At 46.2% G+C, this 19,110-nt stretch overlaps 1 protein-coding gene across 1 annotated transcript in view; it reads right to left on the reverse strand.

The window, feature by feature from the left end:
• LOC125463021 (NFX1-type zinc finger-containing protein 1-like) overlaps positions 1–19,110 on the reverse strand; it is an 84,758-nt gene that overhangs the window by 10,450 nt on the left and 55,198 nt on the right. Inside the window, exons 6-10 of the mRNA XM_059641155.1 lie at positions 16,326–16,466; positions 15,702–15,858; positions 14,943–15,084; positions 9,551–9,673; positions 1,957–2,111 (exon numbers count right to left, since the gene is read on the reverse strand). Of these exons, the coding sequence (XP_059497138.1) occupies positions 1,957–2,111; positions 9,551–9,673; positions 14,943–15,084; positions 15,702–15,858; positions 16,326–16,466 (718 nt within the window). The remainder of the gene's footprint in view (positions 1–1,956; positions 2,112–9,550; positions 9,674–14,942; positions 15,085–15,701; positions 15,859–16,325; positions 16,467–19,110) is intronic.

A 19,110-nucleotide genomic window follows, 5' to 3' on the forward strand; every position in this document is an offset into this window, starting at 1 on the left:
ATCCACTGTACCCGGTGTGGCTTCCTCTACATTGGGGAAACCAAGCGGAGGCTTGGGGACCGCTTTGCAGAACACCTCCGCTCGGTTCGCAATAAACAACTGCACCTCCCAGTTGCAAACCATTTTCACTCCCCCTCCCATTCTTTAGATGACATGTCCATCACGGGCCTCCTGCAGTGCCACAATGATGCCACCCGAAGGTTGCAGGAACAGCAACTCATATTCTGCTTGGGAACCCTGCAGCCCAATGGTATCAATGTGGACTTCACCAGCTTCAAAATCTCCCCTTCCGCCACCGCATCCCAAAACCAGCCCAGTTCGTCCCCTCCCCCCACTGCACCACACAACCAGCCCATCTCTTCCCCCCCACCCACTGCATCCCAAAACCAGTCCAACCTGTCTCCGCCTCCCTAACCTGTTCTTCCTCTCACCCATCCCTTCCTCCCACCCCAAGCCGCACCTCCATCTCCTACCTACTAACCTCATCCCACCTCCTTGACCTGTCCATCTTCCCTGGACTGACCTATCCCCTCCCTACCTCCCCACCTATACTCTCTCCACCTATCTTTTCTCTCCATCTTCGGTCCACCTCCCCCTCTCTCCCTATTTATTCCAGTTCCCTCTCCCCATCCCCCTCTCTGATGAAGGGTCTAGGCCCGAAACATCAGCTTTTGTGCTCCTGAGTTGCTGCTGGGCCTGCTGTGTTCATCCAGCCTCACATTTCATTATCCCCAGAATGTTATCTGGGTCTCCGGGTTAACAGTCCAGCAATAATACCATTAAGGCCATTGCCCCTCAAGTTCCCATTTGTTCTCTCCCCTCTTACCTTAAACTGACGGCCTCCAGTCATCACTTCCCAACGCTGGAAAAAAGATTGAGTGTATTGACCCTCTCCATGCCTGTCACGATCTTATGCACTTCTATAAGATCCCCCCTCAGTCTCCTACATTCTAAAGAAATATGTCCTAGCTTGTCCAACCTCTCCCTAAAACTCAGTCCCTGGAGTCCTGGCAACATCCTTGTAAATCTGAACTGGATGACAGCATTAATTATATTTACCGTTTCCTCATGTATTCACTCTCAGAATGATTCAAATGCTGTGGGAGTGGGCACTGTCGGAGGGTCAGTGCTGAGGGAGTAGGCACTGTCGGAGAGTCAGTGCTGAGGGAGCGGGCACTGTCGGAGGGTCAGTGCTGAGGGAGCGGGCACTGTCAGAGGGTCAGTGCTGAGGGAGCGCTGCACTGTCAGAGGGTCAGAATGCTGTTTTAGAATAAAACAAGGCCCTCTTTGCCTTCCCAAATGAAGGTGAAATATCATAAGCTTTTCATTGGTGTCCTCTGACCATCACCGAAAGAAACAGTGTGTATTCTCCCTGGCTGGTGGTGACGCATGCTGTGTACAGGTTGCCTGCTATATCACTATTTAACACAGCCGTACTAGTGAAAAATCCGTTTTACACCTCCTGACAATGTGAAACCAGTTTGATGTAAACACAATCATCTCTTCTCACTGGGCTGCAGATGAATATGACCACCACTTATGGGCCACCCCTTTCTAGGAGGTGAAGGCCTAGTGGTACTATCGCTGGACTATTAATCCTGGAGTTTGGGACCTGGGCTTGAATCCCGCCACAGCAGATGGTGGGATTTGAATTCAATAAAAATCTTGCATTAAGGGTCTAATGATAACCTGAATCCAATGCCGAATGTTGGAAAAACCCGTCTGGTTCACTAATGTCCTCCAGGGAAGGAAACAGCCATCCTGACCTGGTCTGGCCTACATGTGACTCCAGGCCCACAGCAATGTGGTTGACTCTTAACTGCCCTCTGGGCAATTAGGGATGGGCAATAAGTGCTGCCTGGCCAGTGATGCCCTCGTCCTGTGAATGAATTTTTAAAAAAATCCTCTTTGATGTTGATCTTTCCCACAACTTGACTCAACATGTTAAACGGATACCTGTGGTCGTCATGGCAATCACATCAGCTGTTTTCAGGAGCATTGCATCTTCCTCAACAATCAGCTCAGACAGTTCTTGTGTCTTCTCTTCATACAGTTTCACATGGTTATTGATGGAGGCTTGGAGTTTCTCCTCGTAGGCCATTCTCCATTTCCTACAAAAACACAGCTCCGCTCTTCATCTGGACTCTCTCATTATCATCTTTCACCGATAGGATTATCGCAGCTCTCACTGCTTTTGGTGTGGGACAACAGCGTATCAAACAATCCCAGGGCAGGTACAGCATGGGCTTACAGTACAAGGAACAGTACGGCACAGGGCAGGCCATTCGACCCATCATGTCTGTGCTGACCATGAAGCCATTCTAAAACAAATCCCATCTGCCTGCACATGGTCAGTGTCCTCCTATTTGCAGCCTGCTCACAAGTCTGTCTGAATGCTTCTTAAATGTTGTGATTGTACCGGCCTTTGCCACCTCCCCAACATCGCATTCCAGGCAACTACCACCCTCTGTTCAAAAGAAACTTTACCTCGCAGATTCTATTTAAATTTCCCTCCCTCACCTCAAATCTATGTCTCCTAGATTTTGACATTTACCACCCTAGGAAGAAGACTCCCACTACACCCAATCTGTGCCTCTCAATTTTATAAGGTCAAAAATCAGATGATACCAGATTGTAGTCCAACAGGTTTATTTAAAAACACAAGCTTTTGGGGTCTCGTTCCTTCTCCAGGTGTTAGTGACAGAGGTAACATCAGGCTCAGAATTTATAAGCAAAAGATCAGAGGGTGACAGAACTGACGCAAACGTGTTAACAATCCCAAGACGGCTGTTAAATATTTAATCAGTTAGAAAGGAGAATGCGGGTCTCAATTCATTAATATTCAAATCCCAGAATTTCTTTCAAGTCACTGACCCGAGCTAATTAAAGATTTTATTAATGTACTAGAGATGACATTCCAAGTCAGACATCGCATTTTAAGTGTGAAGTCTTGATAAAATCTGACTGTGTATCAACTTCATTTCCAAAGCAGGTACGTACAAAATGCCATATTGACTGTCTACAAACGGTGTGCTTTTTGAACAAAATAGAACGTAGCTGCAAATGCTAATTCAACCCACAGATTTATATGTGTGTGCGCGAGTGCGCCCGTGTGTGTGCGTGTGTGTGCACGTGCGCGCTTGAGAGAGAATGTAGAAGTGTGTGTGCATGAGAGAGTGTGTGCATGAGTGTGTATAGTGCAGTGGGATCACCTGAAGTGCAACATGTACCCAAGATCCCAGATGAGGCCGTCCTCATGGGTAGCAAACTTGGCCGTTAGCCTCCGCTCGGCAACACTGTGTTGTCGTGTATCCCGAAGTCTGCCTTGGAGGATGTGTGCCTGAAGACTCGAGGCCGAATGTCGTTGACCATTAAAGTGTCCCCCACTGGGAAGGAACATCCCTATCAGGCAACTGTTGCACAGTGTCCATTCATCTGTTGTCATAGCGTCTGCACGGTTTCACCGATATACCATGTCGAGGGGTATCCTTGCCGAGTCACACGAGTACCTGCTGTGTACGTGTGGTGGGTGATGTTCCCATGTGTGATGGTAGTGTCTATATGTCTTGCAGAGATTACCATGGTGGGGTTGTATTGTGTTGTGGTCGATGTTGTCCCGAAGGCTGTGTAGTTTGCTGCGAACAATGGTCTGTTTAAGGTTTGGCGGTTGTTTGAAGGCGAGATGTGGAGACGTGGGGAAGATCTTGGTGAGGTGTTCATCATCATTGATAATGTGTTGAAGTCTGCGAAGAACATGGCGTAGTTTCTCTGGTCCCAGGAAGTACTGAATGATGAAGGGTACCCTATCAGTTGTGTCCTGTGTCTGTCTTCTGAGGAGATCATTACGGTTTCTCACTAGTGATCGATGAGCATCGTATCCTGTTCCTATGAGGGTGTCCTTCAACACCTTCAGGTGTCCATCTCGTTCCTCCTCATTCGAACAGATCCTGTGTACATGTCGGGCTCGTCCATAGGGGATGGCCGTTTTAGTACGTTTAGGGTGGAAGCCAGAGAAGTGTAGCATCGTGAAGTTATCCGTGGGGTTGTGGTAGAGTGAGGTACTGAGGTGCCCATAGTGGGGTGAAACTTGCTGATATCGCTATGTAGTTGTTTCAGTGATTCCTTGTCATGAACACATTGACAAAATCTTTAGTTATCTCTAGGCAGTGACTTGAAAGAAATTCTGGGATTCGCATATTAATCAATCAAAACCTGCGTCTCCTTTCTAACTGATTGAAGGTTTAGCAGCCACCCCTAGGTTTGTTCAATTCACTTGTATGACCCTTTAATCTTTCGCTTGTAAATTCTGCAGCTGATGCCACCTCTCTCTCACTAACACCTGAAGAAGGAGGGAGATTCCGAAAGCTAACGTTTTCAAATAAACCTGTTGAACTATAACTTGGTGTCGTGTGATTTTTTTTTTAACCTTGCCCAGCCCAGTCCAATACCGGCACCTCTGTATCATCTCTATTTCAGACACTTCTAAGTCCTTCGCTCAACCTCGGGCACTCTAGCAAAAACAATCCAAGTTTGTCCATCATCTTCTTACAGCTAATACACTCTAATCAGGCAACATCCTGGTGAACCTCTTTTGCACCCTCTCCAAAACTTTCACCTCCTTCCTATAGAGTGCCAATCACAACTGCGCAAAACGTTCCAATTGTGGCTTGACTGAAGTTTTAAACAGCTGTAACATGACTTGCCAACTGTTGTACTCACTGTCCTGACCAATGAAAGTAAACATGCTGTGCATGTCCTTCACCATCCTATCACCTGTGTAGCCCCTTCCAGGGAGCTATGGACTTGCATCCCAAAATCCCTCTGGATATCAATGCCCCTAAGAGTCCTGCCATTTACATTCTAATTTCCTTTTGCATTTGACCTCATAAAATACATCACCTCACATTTGTCTGGATCTCACCCCATCTGACATTTCTCCACCCAACCTTCCAACTGATCTATATCCTGCTGTATCCTTTGATGGCCTTCCTCAATTTCTATTATGACACCTATTTTTGTGTCAGCTGAAAACTTACTATTGAGACTACCTACATTTTCATTTATTTATATTTATTTGTATATAATAATGATTTGAATGAAAATGTAAGTGTCTGATTAATAGAATATATATATATTTTTTTAATGGAAGACCAGTGGTCTCAGATTTCCAATCAGATGAACACCCCTCCACAACTACCCTCTGTCTACTATGACCAACTTAATTCTGTAGCCAATTTAACATGGATCCCATGTGACCTAATCTTCTGGACCAACCCACTAAGTGTTTTTTGTAAAGTCTGAATATACATCATCCACTAGCCTACACACAATCATTTTTTCAAAAACTCAATCAAATCTGTGAGATATTTTTATACAGAACTGGGTCAAAAGTAGAAGACAGAGGGTGGAGGGTGGCTTTTCAGACTGGAGGCCTGTGACCAGCGGTGTGCCACAAGGATCGGTGCTGGGTCCACTGTTTTTCTCCTTTTATATACATGATTCGGATGTAAACTTAGGAGGTATGGTTAATCAGTTTGCAGATGACACCAAACTTGGTGGTGTAGTGGACAGCAAAGAAGGTTACCTGAGAGCACAGCAGGATCTTGATCAGATGGTCCAATGGGCTGAGGAGTGACAGATGGAGTTTAATTTAGATAAATGTGAGGTGCTGCATTTTGGAAAGGCAAATCAGCGCAGGATTTATACACTTAACGGTAAGGTGCTGGGGAGTGTTGCTGAACAAAGAGATACCAAAGGCATTTGGTATGCTTGCCTCTATTGGTTAGTACATTGAGTATAGGAGGGTATGTTTCTGTGCTGTGCATCTCTATGACTGTATAACACCTCCCTGTCGCTGACTGCGCTTAATAAGTCCACTTTTTCTGAATGTGAGTAAATCCTATCTCTAAGAATCTTCTCCAATAGTTTCTCTCCCACTGGCATTAGGTTCACCAGCCTATAATTTCCTGGATTATGCCTGTTGCCCTTCTTAAACAAAGGAACAACATTGGCTATTCTCCAGTCTTCTGGGACCTCGCCTGTGCGCAAAGGGGATACAAAGATATCTGTCATGGCCCCTGCATTCTTTATCCTTGTGTCCTTCTGGGATAGATCCCATCAGGCCCTTGGGACTTATCTACCCTAATACGTCTCCTTCTTAATACTGATATGCCCTAGAATATTAACATGCCTCTCCCTAATCTTACCATCATCCATATCTTTCCCCTTGGTGAATACCAATGTGAAGTACTCATTAAGGACCTAGTCCATTTTCTCTGATTCCATGCATAAATTCCCTCCTTTTCCTGTGACTGCATTTTCGAAATCTCTTGCCATTCAGAATTCCTAAATCTTTCCTTATCTTTCATCCTCACAGGGGCACGCTAGTCCTGAACTCTGATAAACTTCTTTTAACAGGCTCCCAAATGTCTGATGTAGATTTACCATCAAACAACTGACCTCAATCTAATTCCTCCAGTTCCTGCCTATATTGTTAGAATGAGCCTTACCCCAATTTAGCACTTTCACCCGAGGACCAGATTTATCCTTGTCCAAAGCTATCTTAAAACTGACAGAATTATGATCACTGTTCCCAAAATGCTCCCCTAGTGAATCTTCAATCACCTGGCCAGTTCATTCCCTAATACAAGGTGTTATACAGTCCCTTTCCCAGGACAGGGCTATATGCAGAGTAAAGTTGCTCCTACATTGTCTCTATCAAACACAACCAGGACAGGGACAGCACCGGGTTAGATACAGAGTAAAGCTCCATCTACACAGTCCTTATCACTTACTCCAAATGCTGCTTTGTCAAGTAACAGCATCTTTCAGGATCAATATTAAAATGATGCCCTTTTAGGAACTGTTGAATTGTCCTGGAGATCTTTTAACTTATTTATTCATCTGTGGGATATGGGTGTCACTGGCTGGGCCCAGCATTTATTGCCCATCCCCAGTTGCCCCTTGAGGAGGTGGTGATGAGCTGCTTTCTTGATCTGCTGCAGCCCACCTACTGTGGTCTGACCCGCAATGCCCCGATGGAGGGGATTCCAGGATTTTGACCCAGTGACAGTGAAGGAACGGTCATATATTTCCAAATCAGGATAGTGAGGGGCTCGGAGGGGAACCTGCAGTGGCTGGTGTTCCTGTGGATCTGCTGTCCCTTGTCCTTCTGGATGTAAGTAGTTATGGGTTTGAGAGGTGCTGTCCGAGGATCTTTGGTGAATTTCTGCTGGAATTCATGGCTCAGCCACAAGCAGGAGAAGGATCAGACAGAGAGAGACAGGAAAAGAAAAACGCTGGTTTCTCAAAGTTTCTTTCGAACCTTTTTGTTCAGTACATGTCAAAGTATTGAAGCTGCATATTTGATATTTGCCTGACTGAAGAATTGTCCAATTAGAGAAGAGCTGGCTTGATGTGACAGTCTGTGTTACATGATGGACAGGTCAGATGGCCAATGGTGGGTCCACAGGGGAGCAGCTGGTGTGTGGGGCTGGGCGTATCATGATGCCCTCAGAATCATGTCCAACCAATCAACTTATCCCGAGGAAGGGTCACCAGACCCAAAATGTTAACTCTCATTTTTATCTTCACAGCTGCTGAGCTTTTGTGGCAATTTCTGTTTATGTTTCCTGATTTACAAAATCCACAATTCTTACAGGTTTTTATTTGATCAACCTATCCTGTTCCTGGATCAGCTCATGGTACTGTTTGGCAGGGAAGACAGAACACTTGACTGGATCTATCGCACACTCAGCCATCAACCAACAACACAAGTGATCCACTCGTTACCACCATGCCATTTGAGAGATCCTGCTGAGCTGATTCATCTGTGGAGTTCTGTTACAATGGAGGGTCCAAGCCCCGAAATACTACAGCCATGGGTAGTCCTTAATTCCAAAATGTATCTTTAAAAGGATGCTGCTGAGGTGAAATAACTGTTGGTGTAAATTCTGTGCCAGCTAGCCACATTCTGGGTCCAGATCTTATGGGACGTAACAATGAAAGAAACATTCTGGTCTGAGATCTGTCATGACCCCAAAGATACTCAGTCCTATACAACAGCAAATCACACTCTGCAGATTATGTCCCAAATCACAGACACATTTTCTATTCTTCTGCTTGAAAAATACATAAGGATGGGGTTAAAAAGACAGTTTGACACTACTGGAGTACGTGGGACTGAATATTCTCACATGCGCTAGCCTGGGTACGAGCATTAGTGTGCTTTGAACACTACAAAGAGCTATCCCCTAGGCACCCTTGTAATGCAGGTAAAAGGGACTCTCCCACGCTGAGTATTAGAACTAGCTAGCAGCTACAGAAAAGTACTCTCTCTCGCCCTGCATTCAAACACAGTCAAAAGGAATTAGAACAGAATCTCAAACTATCTACAAAGAGTAAGGATTGTGAAACAAACTGTTCAAACTAACGGTAACCACCATTGCAGTGTTCAACTATCTGCTCTTCACAAACTATTCAGAGTCTGACCCACATTATCTTGCTATAAAAATTTTATGCTGTTGGAGTTCACTTTCATATCTAATCTTTGCATGTGTGGTGCATTTCTAATGTTCCCCACAATTATTAATAAAGTCACTCATTAATTCAGGAAAGCCAAGTTAAACTGATTCCTATTGAAGCCTGTTCCACCATCTACAAGGCACAAGTCAGGAGTGTGATGGGATACTCCCCACTTGCCTGGATGGGGGCAGCCCCAACAACACTCAAGAAGCTTGACACCGTCCAGGACAAAGCAGCTGCTTGACTGGCACCACATCCACAAGCATTAACTCCCTGCCCCACTGATGCTCAGTAGCAGCAGTCTGAACTATCTACAAGATGCACTGCAGAAATTCACCAAAGATGCTCAGGCCGGCACATTCCAGACCCATGACCATTTCTACCTGGAAGGGCAAGGGCAGCAGACACATGGGAACACCCTCTCCTGCAAGTTCTCCTCCAAGCCCCTCACTATCCTGACTTGGAAATATACTGCTGATCCTTCACTGTCACTGGGTCAAAATCTTGGAAATCACCTCCCCCCTCTGCCAAGGGCATTATGGGTCGATCCACAGCAGGTGGACTGCAGCAGTTCAAGAAGGCAGTTCACTACCACCTTCTCAAGGGGCAGCTGGGGACGGGCAATGAATGCTGGGCCCAGCCAGCAACGTCTCCACTGCAAACGTGAATAAAAACATCTCCTTTTGAAGCAGAAGTTAACTTGGGTCAGGGAGAAAGGGAGGGAATCCTTCATAAATTCACCAACCGCGGAGGTGGGTGAATAATGAAGGGGGAGCCAGTATATCCCCCTTCACCCCAGAGTCTAACAGTTTTGGGTAGTGGATTGGAGAACCTTGCCTGGGGTCTCAAAAACATTTCCTGCATAGCAACAGTGATTAATTTCACAAGAAAGTATTCATTGGGTGCGAAGAATGTTGAGATGGCCCGGGGTTATGAAGGGAGTGATGTAAATGGGTGTCCTGTTTCTCTCTCTTGTTTTATCACGTTTGCATTTTACCGGGCAGCGGTGCCATCACTCGTGGGTTACCTGTATAATCGCCACCGATCGTTAAGATCTAGCTCCCAGGCATTCCGGATGCTCCGAACTTCCTCCTCCTGCATGATGTTTTGATTTCCCAAATTTTTCTGAATTGCCCTTGCGTCTGCATCACTACAAAAACAAGAAGGTGAAGAGCTGTTATTCTATTTCTAAGCATAGTCCCCCACCGACCAGTGTGGGCTTCAATCGACATACCAGATGGTCTTCGACCTTCCCCCTCGAATTTCAACAGGTGTACAAAACGCTGGTGAGGCTGCACTTGGAGTATTGCGTACAGTTCTGGTCACCGCATTATAAGAAGGATGTGGAAGCTTTGGAAAGGGTGCAGAGGAGATTTACCAGGATGTTGCCTGGTATGGAGGGAAGGTCTTACGAGGAAAGGCTGAGGGACTTGAGGCTGTTTTCATTAGAGAGAAGAAGGTTGAGAGGTGACTTAATTGAGACTTATAAAATAATCAGAGGGTTAGATAGGGTGGAGAGGGAGAGCCTTTTTCCTAGGATGGTGATGGCGAGCACGAGGGGGCATAGCTTTAAATTGAGGGGTGAAAGATATAGGACAGATGTCAGAGGTAGTTTCTTTACTCAGAGAGTAGTAAGGGAATGGAACGCTTTGCCTGCAACGGTAGTAGATTCGCCAACTTTAGGTACATTTAAGTCATCATCGGACAGGCATATGGATGTACATGGAATAGTGTAGGTTAGATGGGCTTGAGATCGGTATGACAGGTTGGCACAATATCGAGGGCTGAAGGGCCTGTACTGTGCTGTAATGTAATGTTCTGTGTTTAGGCCTTGACTGATGCACACCAACACAGGCCTCAACTGAGCTCCACAGGCTTCAAACAACCTCCTCAAGCCCAGCCAGTTCCGTTCAGACTCCACCAGCAGCACAAGCTTCAACCTTTTCAAACAACAATATATCCGCACAAGCCTCAACTAACAACCACAATCCCCAGTGCCCTCACCCAGGCCCTGAAAGACCTTCAAACAGGCCTTGACCAGGTCCCTTGCTTTGACCAGTCAGCACAGGCCTCAAAAAAAAACTCTCTTGGGCCTCAAGACTAACCTCTACTCACAAGGTCCCTTACCCTCAACTGACCTGCATGGATGTTTACTGATCTCCTCAAGCCCATCCCTGCCGTTCCTCACCTGTGCTAGCCTTCACCAGCCCACACCCACACAGGGCCCCACTAATCTCTGGACAAGCAGTCCAGAGCTCGCCTTGGGCCTCGACTAACCCCCTTGACCCTTTATTGACCCATGTTCACACAGCCTCTCAGAAAGTCCCCACCCACACAGATTTCTCTCTAGTTTTGTCAGGTATTCGTACATAACCATAGACGAATTAGCTTAACATCTCTCATCAGGAAAATGTCAGAGTCTATTGTAAAAGGATCAAATAACAGAGCATTTAGAAATACATAATATGAAGAAGCAAAGTATGCATGGGTTCCTGAAGGGAAAATCATGACTGGCAAATATAGTGCAGTTCTTTGAAGACGTATCAAGCAGGATAGAAAAAGGAGAACCAGTAGACGTAATATATTTAGATTCCAAAAGGTGTTGAATAAAGGACCAGACATTAAGTTACTTAATAAGACAAGATCCGCCATCATAGAGTCAAAGAGTAACACAGCATTGAAACAGGCCCTTCGGCCCAAACTGGTCCATGCTGACCATGGTGCTCACTCAGCTAGTTCCAATTACCTTCATTTGGTCCATATCCCGCTAAACCATTTCCATCCATGTACCCATCCAAATGGTTTTTAAATGTTGCTATTGTACCTGCCATAACCACTTTCTCTGGCAGCCCATTCCACATACGCACCAGTCTCTGCATGAAGAAGTTGCTTCGCAGTTCCATCTTAAATCTCACCTTAAAGCTATGTGCTCTAGTTTTCAATCTCTGGGAAAAAGGCAATATGCATTCATCCTATCTGTGATTTTGTACATCTCAATAAGGTCACCCCTCATTCTATTACATCCCAAGGAATAAAGTCCTATCCTGGTCAGCCTCTCCCTAAAACCTGGGCCTACCAGTCCTGACAACATGCTCATAAGTCTGCTTGCACACTTTCCAGTTTAACTATGTCTTTGCCGCAACAGGGTGACCAAATGCAGCCTCACCAACGTCTTATACAACTGTAACGTGACGTCCCACCTCCTATACTCGATGCCTCAACTGATAAAGGCCAGCATGCCAAATGCCGCCTTCACCACCCTATCCACCTGTGACACTGCTTTCATCAAACTATGTACTTGTGCTCCGAGGTCCCTCCTGTTCCTCAACACACCTCAGGACCTTACCACTTACTGTATAACTCCTCCCTCGGTTTGACTTTCCAAAGTGCAACACCTCATACTTATCCGTATTGAATTGCATTTGACAATCCTCAGCCCACTCCCTGCTTGATCAAGATCCCCCTGTAATTTTTGATGACCTTCTTCAATATCAACAAATTTTAATTTTTAATCATTTGCAAACTTATTAATCCATGCCTTGTACATACATATCCAGATCATTTATGTAAATAACAAAGGCCCCAGCACCGACCCCTGTGGTACACCACTAGTCACAGGCCTCAGTCTGAGAAACAACCTTCAACTATCACCCTCTGCTTCCTACCATTGAGCCAGTTTTGAATCCAATTAATTTGCTCTCCCTGCATCCTATGCTATATAACTAGCCTGCCATGCGAGACCTTCTCAAAGGCCTTACTAAAGTCCATATATACAGCATCCACTGCCCTACCCATACCTATCCTCTTGGTTACCTCTTTGAAAAACTCTTAAAAAGTTTGTCAAATATAATTTCCCACACACAAATCTATGCTGACTATCCCTAACTAGACCTTGACTTGTTGGTTGATCCAGTCCCTCAGTATCTACTCCAATAACTTGCCAAACACTGATGTCAGGCTCACTGGCCTATAGTTCCCTGGCTTGTCTTTGCTACCTTTCTTAAACAACGGAACAACATTAGCCACCTTCCAGTCTTTTGGAACTTCACCAGTGTCTAAAGATGAAGCAAAAATCTCTGTAAGGGCCTCTGCAATTCCTTCCCTAGCCTCCCACAACATCCAAGGGTGGACTTGATCAGGCCCAGGGGATTTATCCACCTGAATGAGCTTTAAGGCTGCAAACACCTCCTCTCTGGTAATGTGTATGCAGTCCAAACATCCCCACTTGATTCCCTTATTTCCTTAGCATCCATGATTCTCTCCTCGGTAAACACCGAGGAGAAATATTCATTAAAAATCTCCCCCATCTCCTGTGGCTTCACACTGACAGCCATGCTGATCTTCAAGGGGACCTAGTCTCTCCCTAGCTAGTCTTCTACTCTTAATATGGCTATAGAACCTCTTGGGCTTATCTTTAAAATTATCTGCCAGATCAATCTCTTACTCTCTTTTTCCTCTTCTGATTTCCCTCTTGAGTATGATCCTACGCTTTTTATTGTCATCTAGGGACCCACAATTCTTTATGACAGACATTTATGACTTGCATTAGGAAAGTGAGTCCATTCTGACTAAGTTTGCGAAGTTACAAGAATGGGTGGGAAGGTGAGTGGTGAAGATGACACAAGACATCTATAGAGAGACATGGACAGGTTAAATGAGTACCAGGCTTCTAGGAATTCCTGAGACATAACTAATACTCACTCATCTCTATCCACAAGGATAAAGAGAGTCACCAATTCGATTGGGACAACACCAAGATCCTGGAACAAGCAAAGCAGAGACAAGCACAAACACAAACAGCTCCCATTCCTGGATGTCATGGTGGAGTGCGGGACAAATGGGGAACTCCAAATGAAAGTACAACGAAAAGCCAGACACACGGACCAGGTACTGAACTTCAACAGTAACCATCCCAGCATGCACAAACAAAGCTGCTTGCGAACGCTTAAGGGCAATAACACACTGTAGCAACATGGAGCTACGCCAAGAGGAGGAGGAATACCGCTTCCAAGTTTTCAAGGATAATGGATATCCAAAGAACTGGGTCAGGAGATGCCTACAGGAACAACATCAGGAAGATACTACATGACCCAACACACTTATCACACTGCCTTACACCAGGAGCACATCGGAACTAACCTCAATACTCCTACAACCATAGAACATAGAACATGGAACACTACAGCGCAGTACAGGCCCTTTGGCCCTCGATGTTGCACCAACCTGTGAACTAATCTGAAGCCCATCGAACCTACACTATTCCATTATCATCCATATGTTTATGCAATGACCATTTAAATGCCCTTAAACTTGGCGAGTCCACTACTGCTGCAGGCAGGGCATTCCATGCCCTTACTACTCTCTGAGTAACGAACCTACCTCTGTCATCTGTCCTATGTCTATCACCCTTCTATCCAGCAGAGACAGGAACAGGAAAACCTAGAGGCCTGGTACTCCACGCAGAAAGCCATCAATAAACACTTAGAATGCAACCCCATATACGCTCCACAACGAAGGAAGACGGGAAGCGGGACAATCCTGCTGAACAGATCCCAGAGTTTAAAAACCAGGCGGGAAAACACACCGACACTTCATCGGAGGCTACACTGATGATGTTACCCGGCAGGGGGATGAAACGTCTGTGGAACAACAAACCAGCTCAGCAAGCCAACCACCGTCAATCTGTGGAGTACTTTACTGCAGAAGGCTGTTAACGGTATAGATATAGAACATTACAGCACAGTACAGGCCCTTCGGCCCTCGATGTTGTGCCGACCTGTCATACCGATCTCAAGCCCATCTAACCTACACTATTCCATGTACGTCCATATGCTTGTCCAATGACGATTTAAATGTACCTAAAGTTGGCGAATCTACTACCGTTGCAGGCAAAGCGTTCCATTCCCTTACTACTCTGAGTAAAGAAACTACCTCTGACATCTGTCCTTTATCTTTCACCCCTCAATTTAAAGCTATGCCCCCTCGTGTTCGCCGTCACCATCCTAGGAAAAAGGCTCTCCCTCTCCACCCTATCTAACCCTCTGATTATTTTATATGTCTCAGCTGGGTTGTTAGTCAAGGCTGTGACAGATTTTTAATCAATAAGTGAATCAAGAGTGACAGGGAAGAGGCAAAGAAGTGGACTTGAGGATTTTCAGATTAGCCATGATCCCAACGAATGTTGGAGCAGAGCTGATGGGCTGAATGGCCTAATTTGCTCCTTTGTTTTATGGTGTGCATCATTCCTTCACAGGGTTAATCTGATGGTGATGGTAAAGTGGAGGATATGCTGGGCCATGAGGTGATACAGTCTGCCCACAGTGCCTCATGGACACCCTGTGTAGAGCTGCTGGATGTGCTCGGAGCCTGTCCATTTCCCACTGTGCTCATTACGTAACTGAAACTTGAGTCACCAATACCTCATGTCAAAGTCCAGGGTGTATGCAAACTCCTCTCCCGCCCACTGCTCAGTGCTACACGGAGGGTCACGGGGATCGCTGCCGTCCAGGTCCCATTCCATCTCCTCATCGTCGTCACAGAATCTGTTTCTGGAGTTCAACACTGAAGAGCAAGCCAGAGTAAGGTTACAAGGGAAACATGTCATCATCATTTCAATCCCACTATCAACATCCTGGGGGTTACTATTGACCAGAAACTCAAATGGACTCACCACATGTACACAGAGCAGGCCAGAAGCTGGGAATACTGCGGTGAGTAACTCACCTCCTGACTCCCTTAAGCCTGTCCCACCATCTACAAGGCACAAGGCAGGAGTGTGATGGGATACTCCCCACTTGCCTGGATGGGGGCAGCCCCAACAACACTCAGGAAGCTTGATACCATCCAGGACAAAGCAGCTGCTTGATTGGCACCACATCCACAAGCTTCCCACTCCCTCCATCATCGACACTCAGTCGCAGCAGTGTGAACTATCTACAGGATGTACAGCAGCAACTCAATCAGACTGAGGCCTAGCCAGTGACAGCCACGTGCCTGGAATAAATACATTCACTACACACACACACCCATGTGTGCACGCACACACACACACACACACACACACACACACACACACACAGACAAACACACACACACACACACACACTCACACACACACACACACACACACACACACACACACACACACACACACACAGTTAGAGAAATTTACAACGTGCCATTTGAAGGTGATGTTGCTCTTGGAGAGGGGCAGAAATATCTGGTGGGTTCTGTCTCTTGTCCCCTGTGATACATCCTCCTCTCAGCCCTATTCTGTGGCCAGAGGCGAGGGGGAATATTCAGCCACTTCAAGATGACCAACTCCTCCAGTGGGGCCTGTGAGAGATACACAACATTGAAGTCACAAAAACCTTGCATTCTTTCCTATTAAAATGGAGATCTCCCTTTCCCATATCCCCAGGTACGACTCCTTCATCACTAATCCCAGAAACCCTACCACCTTGATGTAATCTCTAATACCTTCCTCCAGTGCTGTCATTTCAGATACCCACTTCATTAACACCAGGTATTTCCCCTCCCCTCACTGATTCTTCCAGACACCCCTTTACCCTCCAGATATCCTCCTCACCAATTCTGTGTACCTCCTAATCTCACTGTAACCCACAGATGGCCTCTTCTCCACTAATCCCCAGATACCCCCAACTATTCCCAGGATGTCCCCTCTCTTCACCGAAACCCCTTCAGGAATATTGTAATATCCCCCACACCCACCTCTCTCTGCACCCAGCTCAACGGTCGCCTCTAACCAATGACCTGCTAACCACCGAGTGAGATACAATTACCAATGTCAATCCAACTTCTTCCAGGTCTTCTCTTATTTCTGGTGCCAGCTCCTTCTCGTGCAGGATTCCCACTGGCAGCAATTCCAGAATCTTGGAGTGATGGACGATATCTTCCTTGATGGATTCAATTTTCTCTTTAAGCTGAACCGATCACAACAGGAAATTTCAATGTCACATGATACTGATTGCTCTGGGCCAAAGGGCCTGTTTCTATGCTGTAGACCTCTATGACTCTAATTGGAGCCAAGTTAGGGTTGGTTTGCTGGGATTGGATGGCACTCTCTTTGAAAAGATGCACAAGGCACTGTGACTCACCAGATGGCTGCCCTGGCTCTGAGCCAGGTTTGTGGCTACAAAACCAACTCCAGGGCTTGTTATTTACAGAAAGCATATTTGTAACACGGTCAGGAGAGGCCAACAGCTATAAGAACATAAGAACTAGGAGCAGGCATAGGCTATCTGGTCCCTCAAGTCTGCCCTGCCATTTAATAAGATCATGGCTAATCTATGAGACTCAGCTCCACTTACCTGCCCATTCACCATAACCTTCAATTACATAGAACATAGAACATAGAACAGTACAGCACAGAACAGGCCCTTCAGCCCACAATGTTGTGCCGACCATTGATCCTCATGTATGCACCCTCAAATTTCTGTGACCATATACATGTCCAGCAGTCTCTTAAATGACCCCAATGACCTTGCTTCCACAACTGCTGCTGGCAACGCATTCCATGCTCTCTCAACTCTCTGCGTAAAGAACCTGCCTCTGACATCCCCTCTATACTTTCCACCAACCAGCTTAAAACTATGACCCCTCGTGCTAGCCATTTCTGCCCTGGGAAATAGTCTCTGGCTATCAACTCTATCTATGCCTCTCATTATCTTGTATACCTCAATTAGGTCCCCTCTCCTCCTCCTTTTCTCCAATGAAAAGAGACCGAGCTCATTCTTTTACTGTTCAAAAGTTTATCTAGCCTTGCCTTAAAAACATTCAGTGAGGCAGCTTCAACCACTTCACTGGGCAGGCAATTCCACAGATTCACAACCCTTTGGGTGAAGAGGTTCCCCTGACCTCAGTCCGACACCTGCTTCCCTTGACTTTGAGGCGATGCCCCCTAGTCCTAGTTTCACCTGCTAGCGGAAACAACCTCCCTGCCTCCACCTTATCTATTCCCTTCATAATCTTACATGTTTCTATAAGGTCTCCCCTCATTCTTCTGAATTCCAATGAGTATAATCCCAGTCTACTCAGTCTCTCCTCATAATCCAACCCTCACAACTCTAGAATCAACCGAGTGAATCTCCTCTGCACCCCCTCCAGTGCTAGTGTATCTCTTCTCAAGTAAGGAGACCAAAACTGCACACAGTACTCCAGGTGTGACCTCACCAGGACCCTATACAGCCGCAGCATAGCCTCCCTGTTTCTAAACTCCATCCCTCGAGCAATGGCTGACACCAGCTTCAAAAATCTCCCCTTCCCCCACCGCATCCCGAAACCAGCCCAGTTCGTCCCCTCCCCCCACTGCATCACACAACCAGCCCAGCTCATCTCCTCTCCCGACTTCATCCCAAAACTAGCCCAGCTTGTCTCTGCCTCCCTCACCTGTTCTTCCTCTCACCCATCCCTTCCTCCCACCCCAAGCCGCACCTCCATTTCCTACCGACTAACCTCATCCCACCTCCTTGACCTGTCCGTCTTCCCTGGACGGGCCTATCCCCTCCCTACCTCCTAACCTATACCCTCCTCTCCACCTATCTTCTTTTCTCTCCATCTTCGGTCCGCCTTCCCCTCTCTCCCTATTTATTTCAGAACCCTCTCCCCATCCCCCTCTCTGATGAAGGGTCTAGGCCCGAAACGTCAGCTTTTGTGCTCCTGAGATGCTGCTTGACCTGCTGTGTTCATCCAGCTCCACACTTTGTTATCTTGGATTCTCCAGCATCTGCAGTTCCCATTATCTGAGATACAGGCTACTAGACTAGGTGGGATTGAGGTTCACAAGGAAGAGGTATTAGAAATCCTTCAAAGGGTGAAGATAGATAAGTCCCCTGGGCCAGTTGGGATTTATCCTCGGATCCTCTGGGAAGCCAGGGAGGAGATTGCTGAGCCTTTGGCATTGATCTTTAACTCGTCATTGTCTACAGGAATAGTGCCAGATGACTGGAGGATAGCAAATGTGGTTCCCCTGTTCAAGAAGGGGAGTAGAGACAACCCTGGTAATGATAGACCAGTGAGCCTTACCTCAGTTGTTGATAAAGTGTTGGAAAAGGTTATAAGGGATAGGATTTATAATCATCTAGAAAAGAATAAATTGATCAGGGATAGTCAGCATGGTTTTGTGAACGGAAGGTTGTGCCTCACAAACCTTATTGAGTTCTTTGAGGAGGTGACCAAACAGGTAGATGAGAGTAAACCGGTTGATGTGGTGTATATGGATTTCAGCAAGGCATTCGATAAGGTTCCCCACAATAGGCTATTGTACAAAATGCGGAGGAATGGAATGGTGGGAGATATAGCAGTTTGGATCGGAAATTGGCTTGCTGAAAGAAGACAGAGGGTGGTAGTTGATGGGAAATGTTCATCCTGGAGACCAGTTACTAGTGGTGTACCGCAAGGGTCGGTGTTGGGTCCACTGCTTGTCTTTTTTATAAATGACCTGGATGAGGGTGTAGAAGGATGGGTTAGTAAATTTGCAGACGACACTAAGGTCGGTGGAGTTGTGGATCGTGACGAAGGATGCTGTAGGTTGCAGAGAGACATAGATAAGCTGCAGAGCTGGGCTGA

The sequence above is a fragment of the Stegostoma tigrinum genome, chromosome 2, assembly GCF_030684315.1.
Source record: "Stegostoma tigrinum isolate sSteTig4 chromosome 2, sSteTig4.hap1, whole genome shotgun sequence".
Classification (NCBI taxonomy): Eukaryota; Metazoa; Chordata; class Chondrichthyes; order Orectolobiformes; family Stegostomatidae; genus Stegostoma; species Stegostoma tigrinum.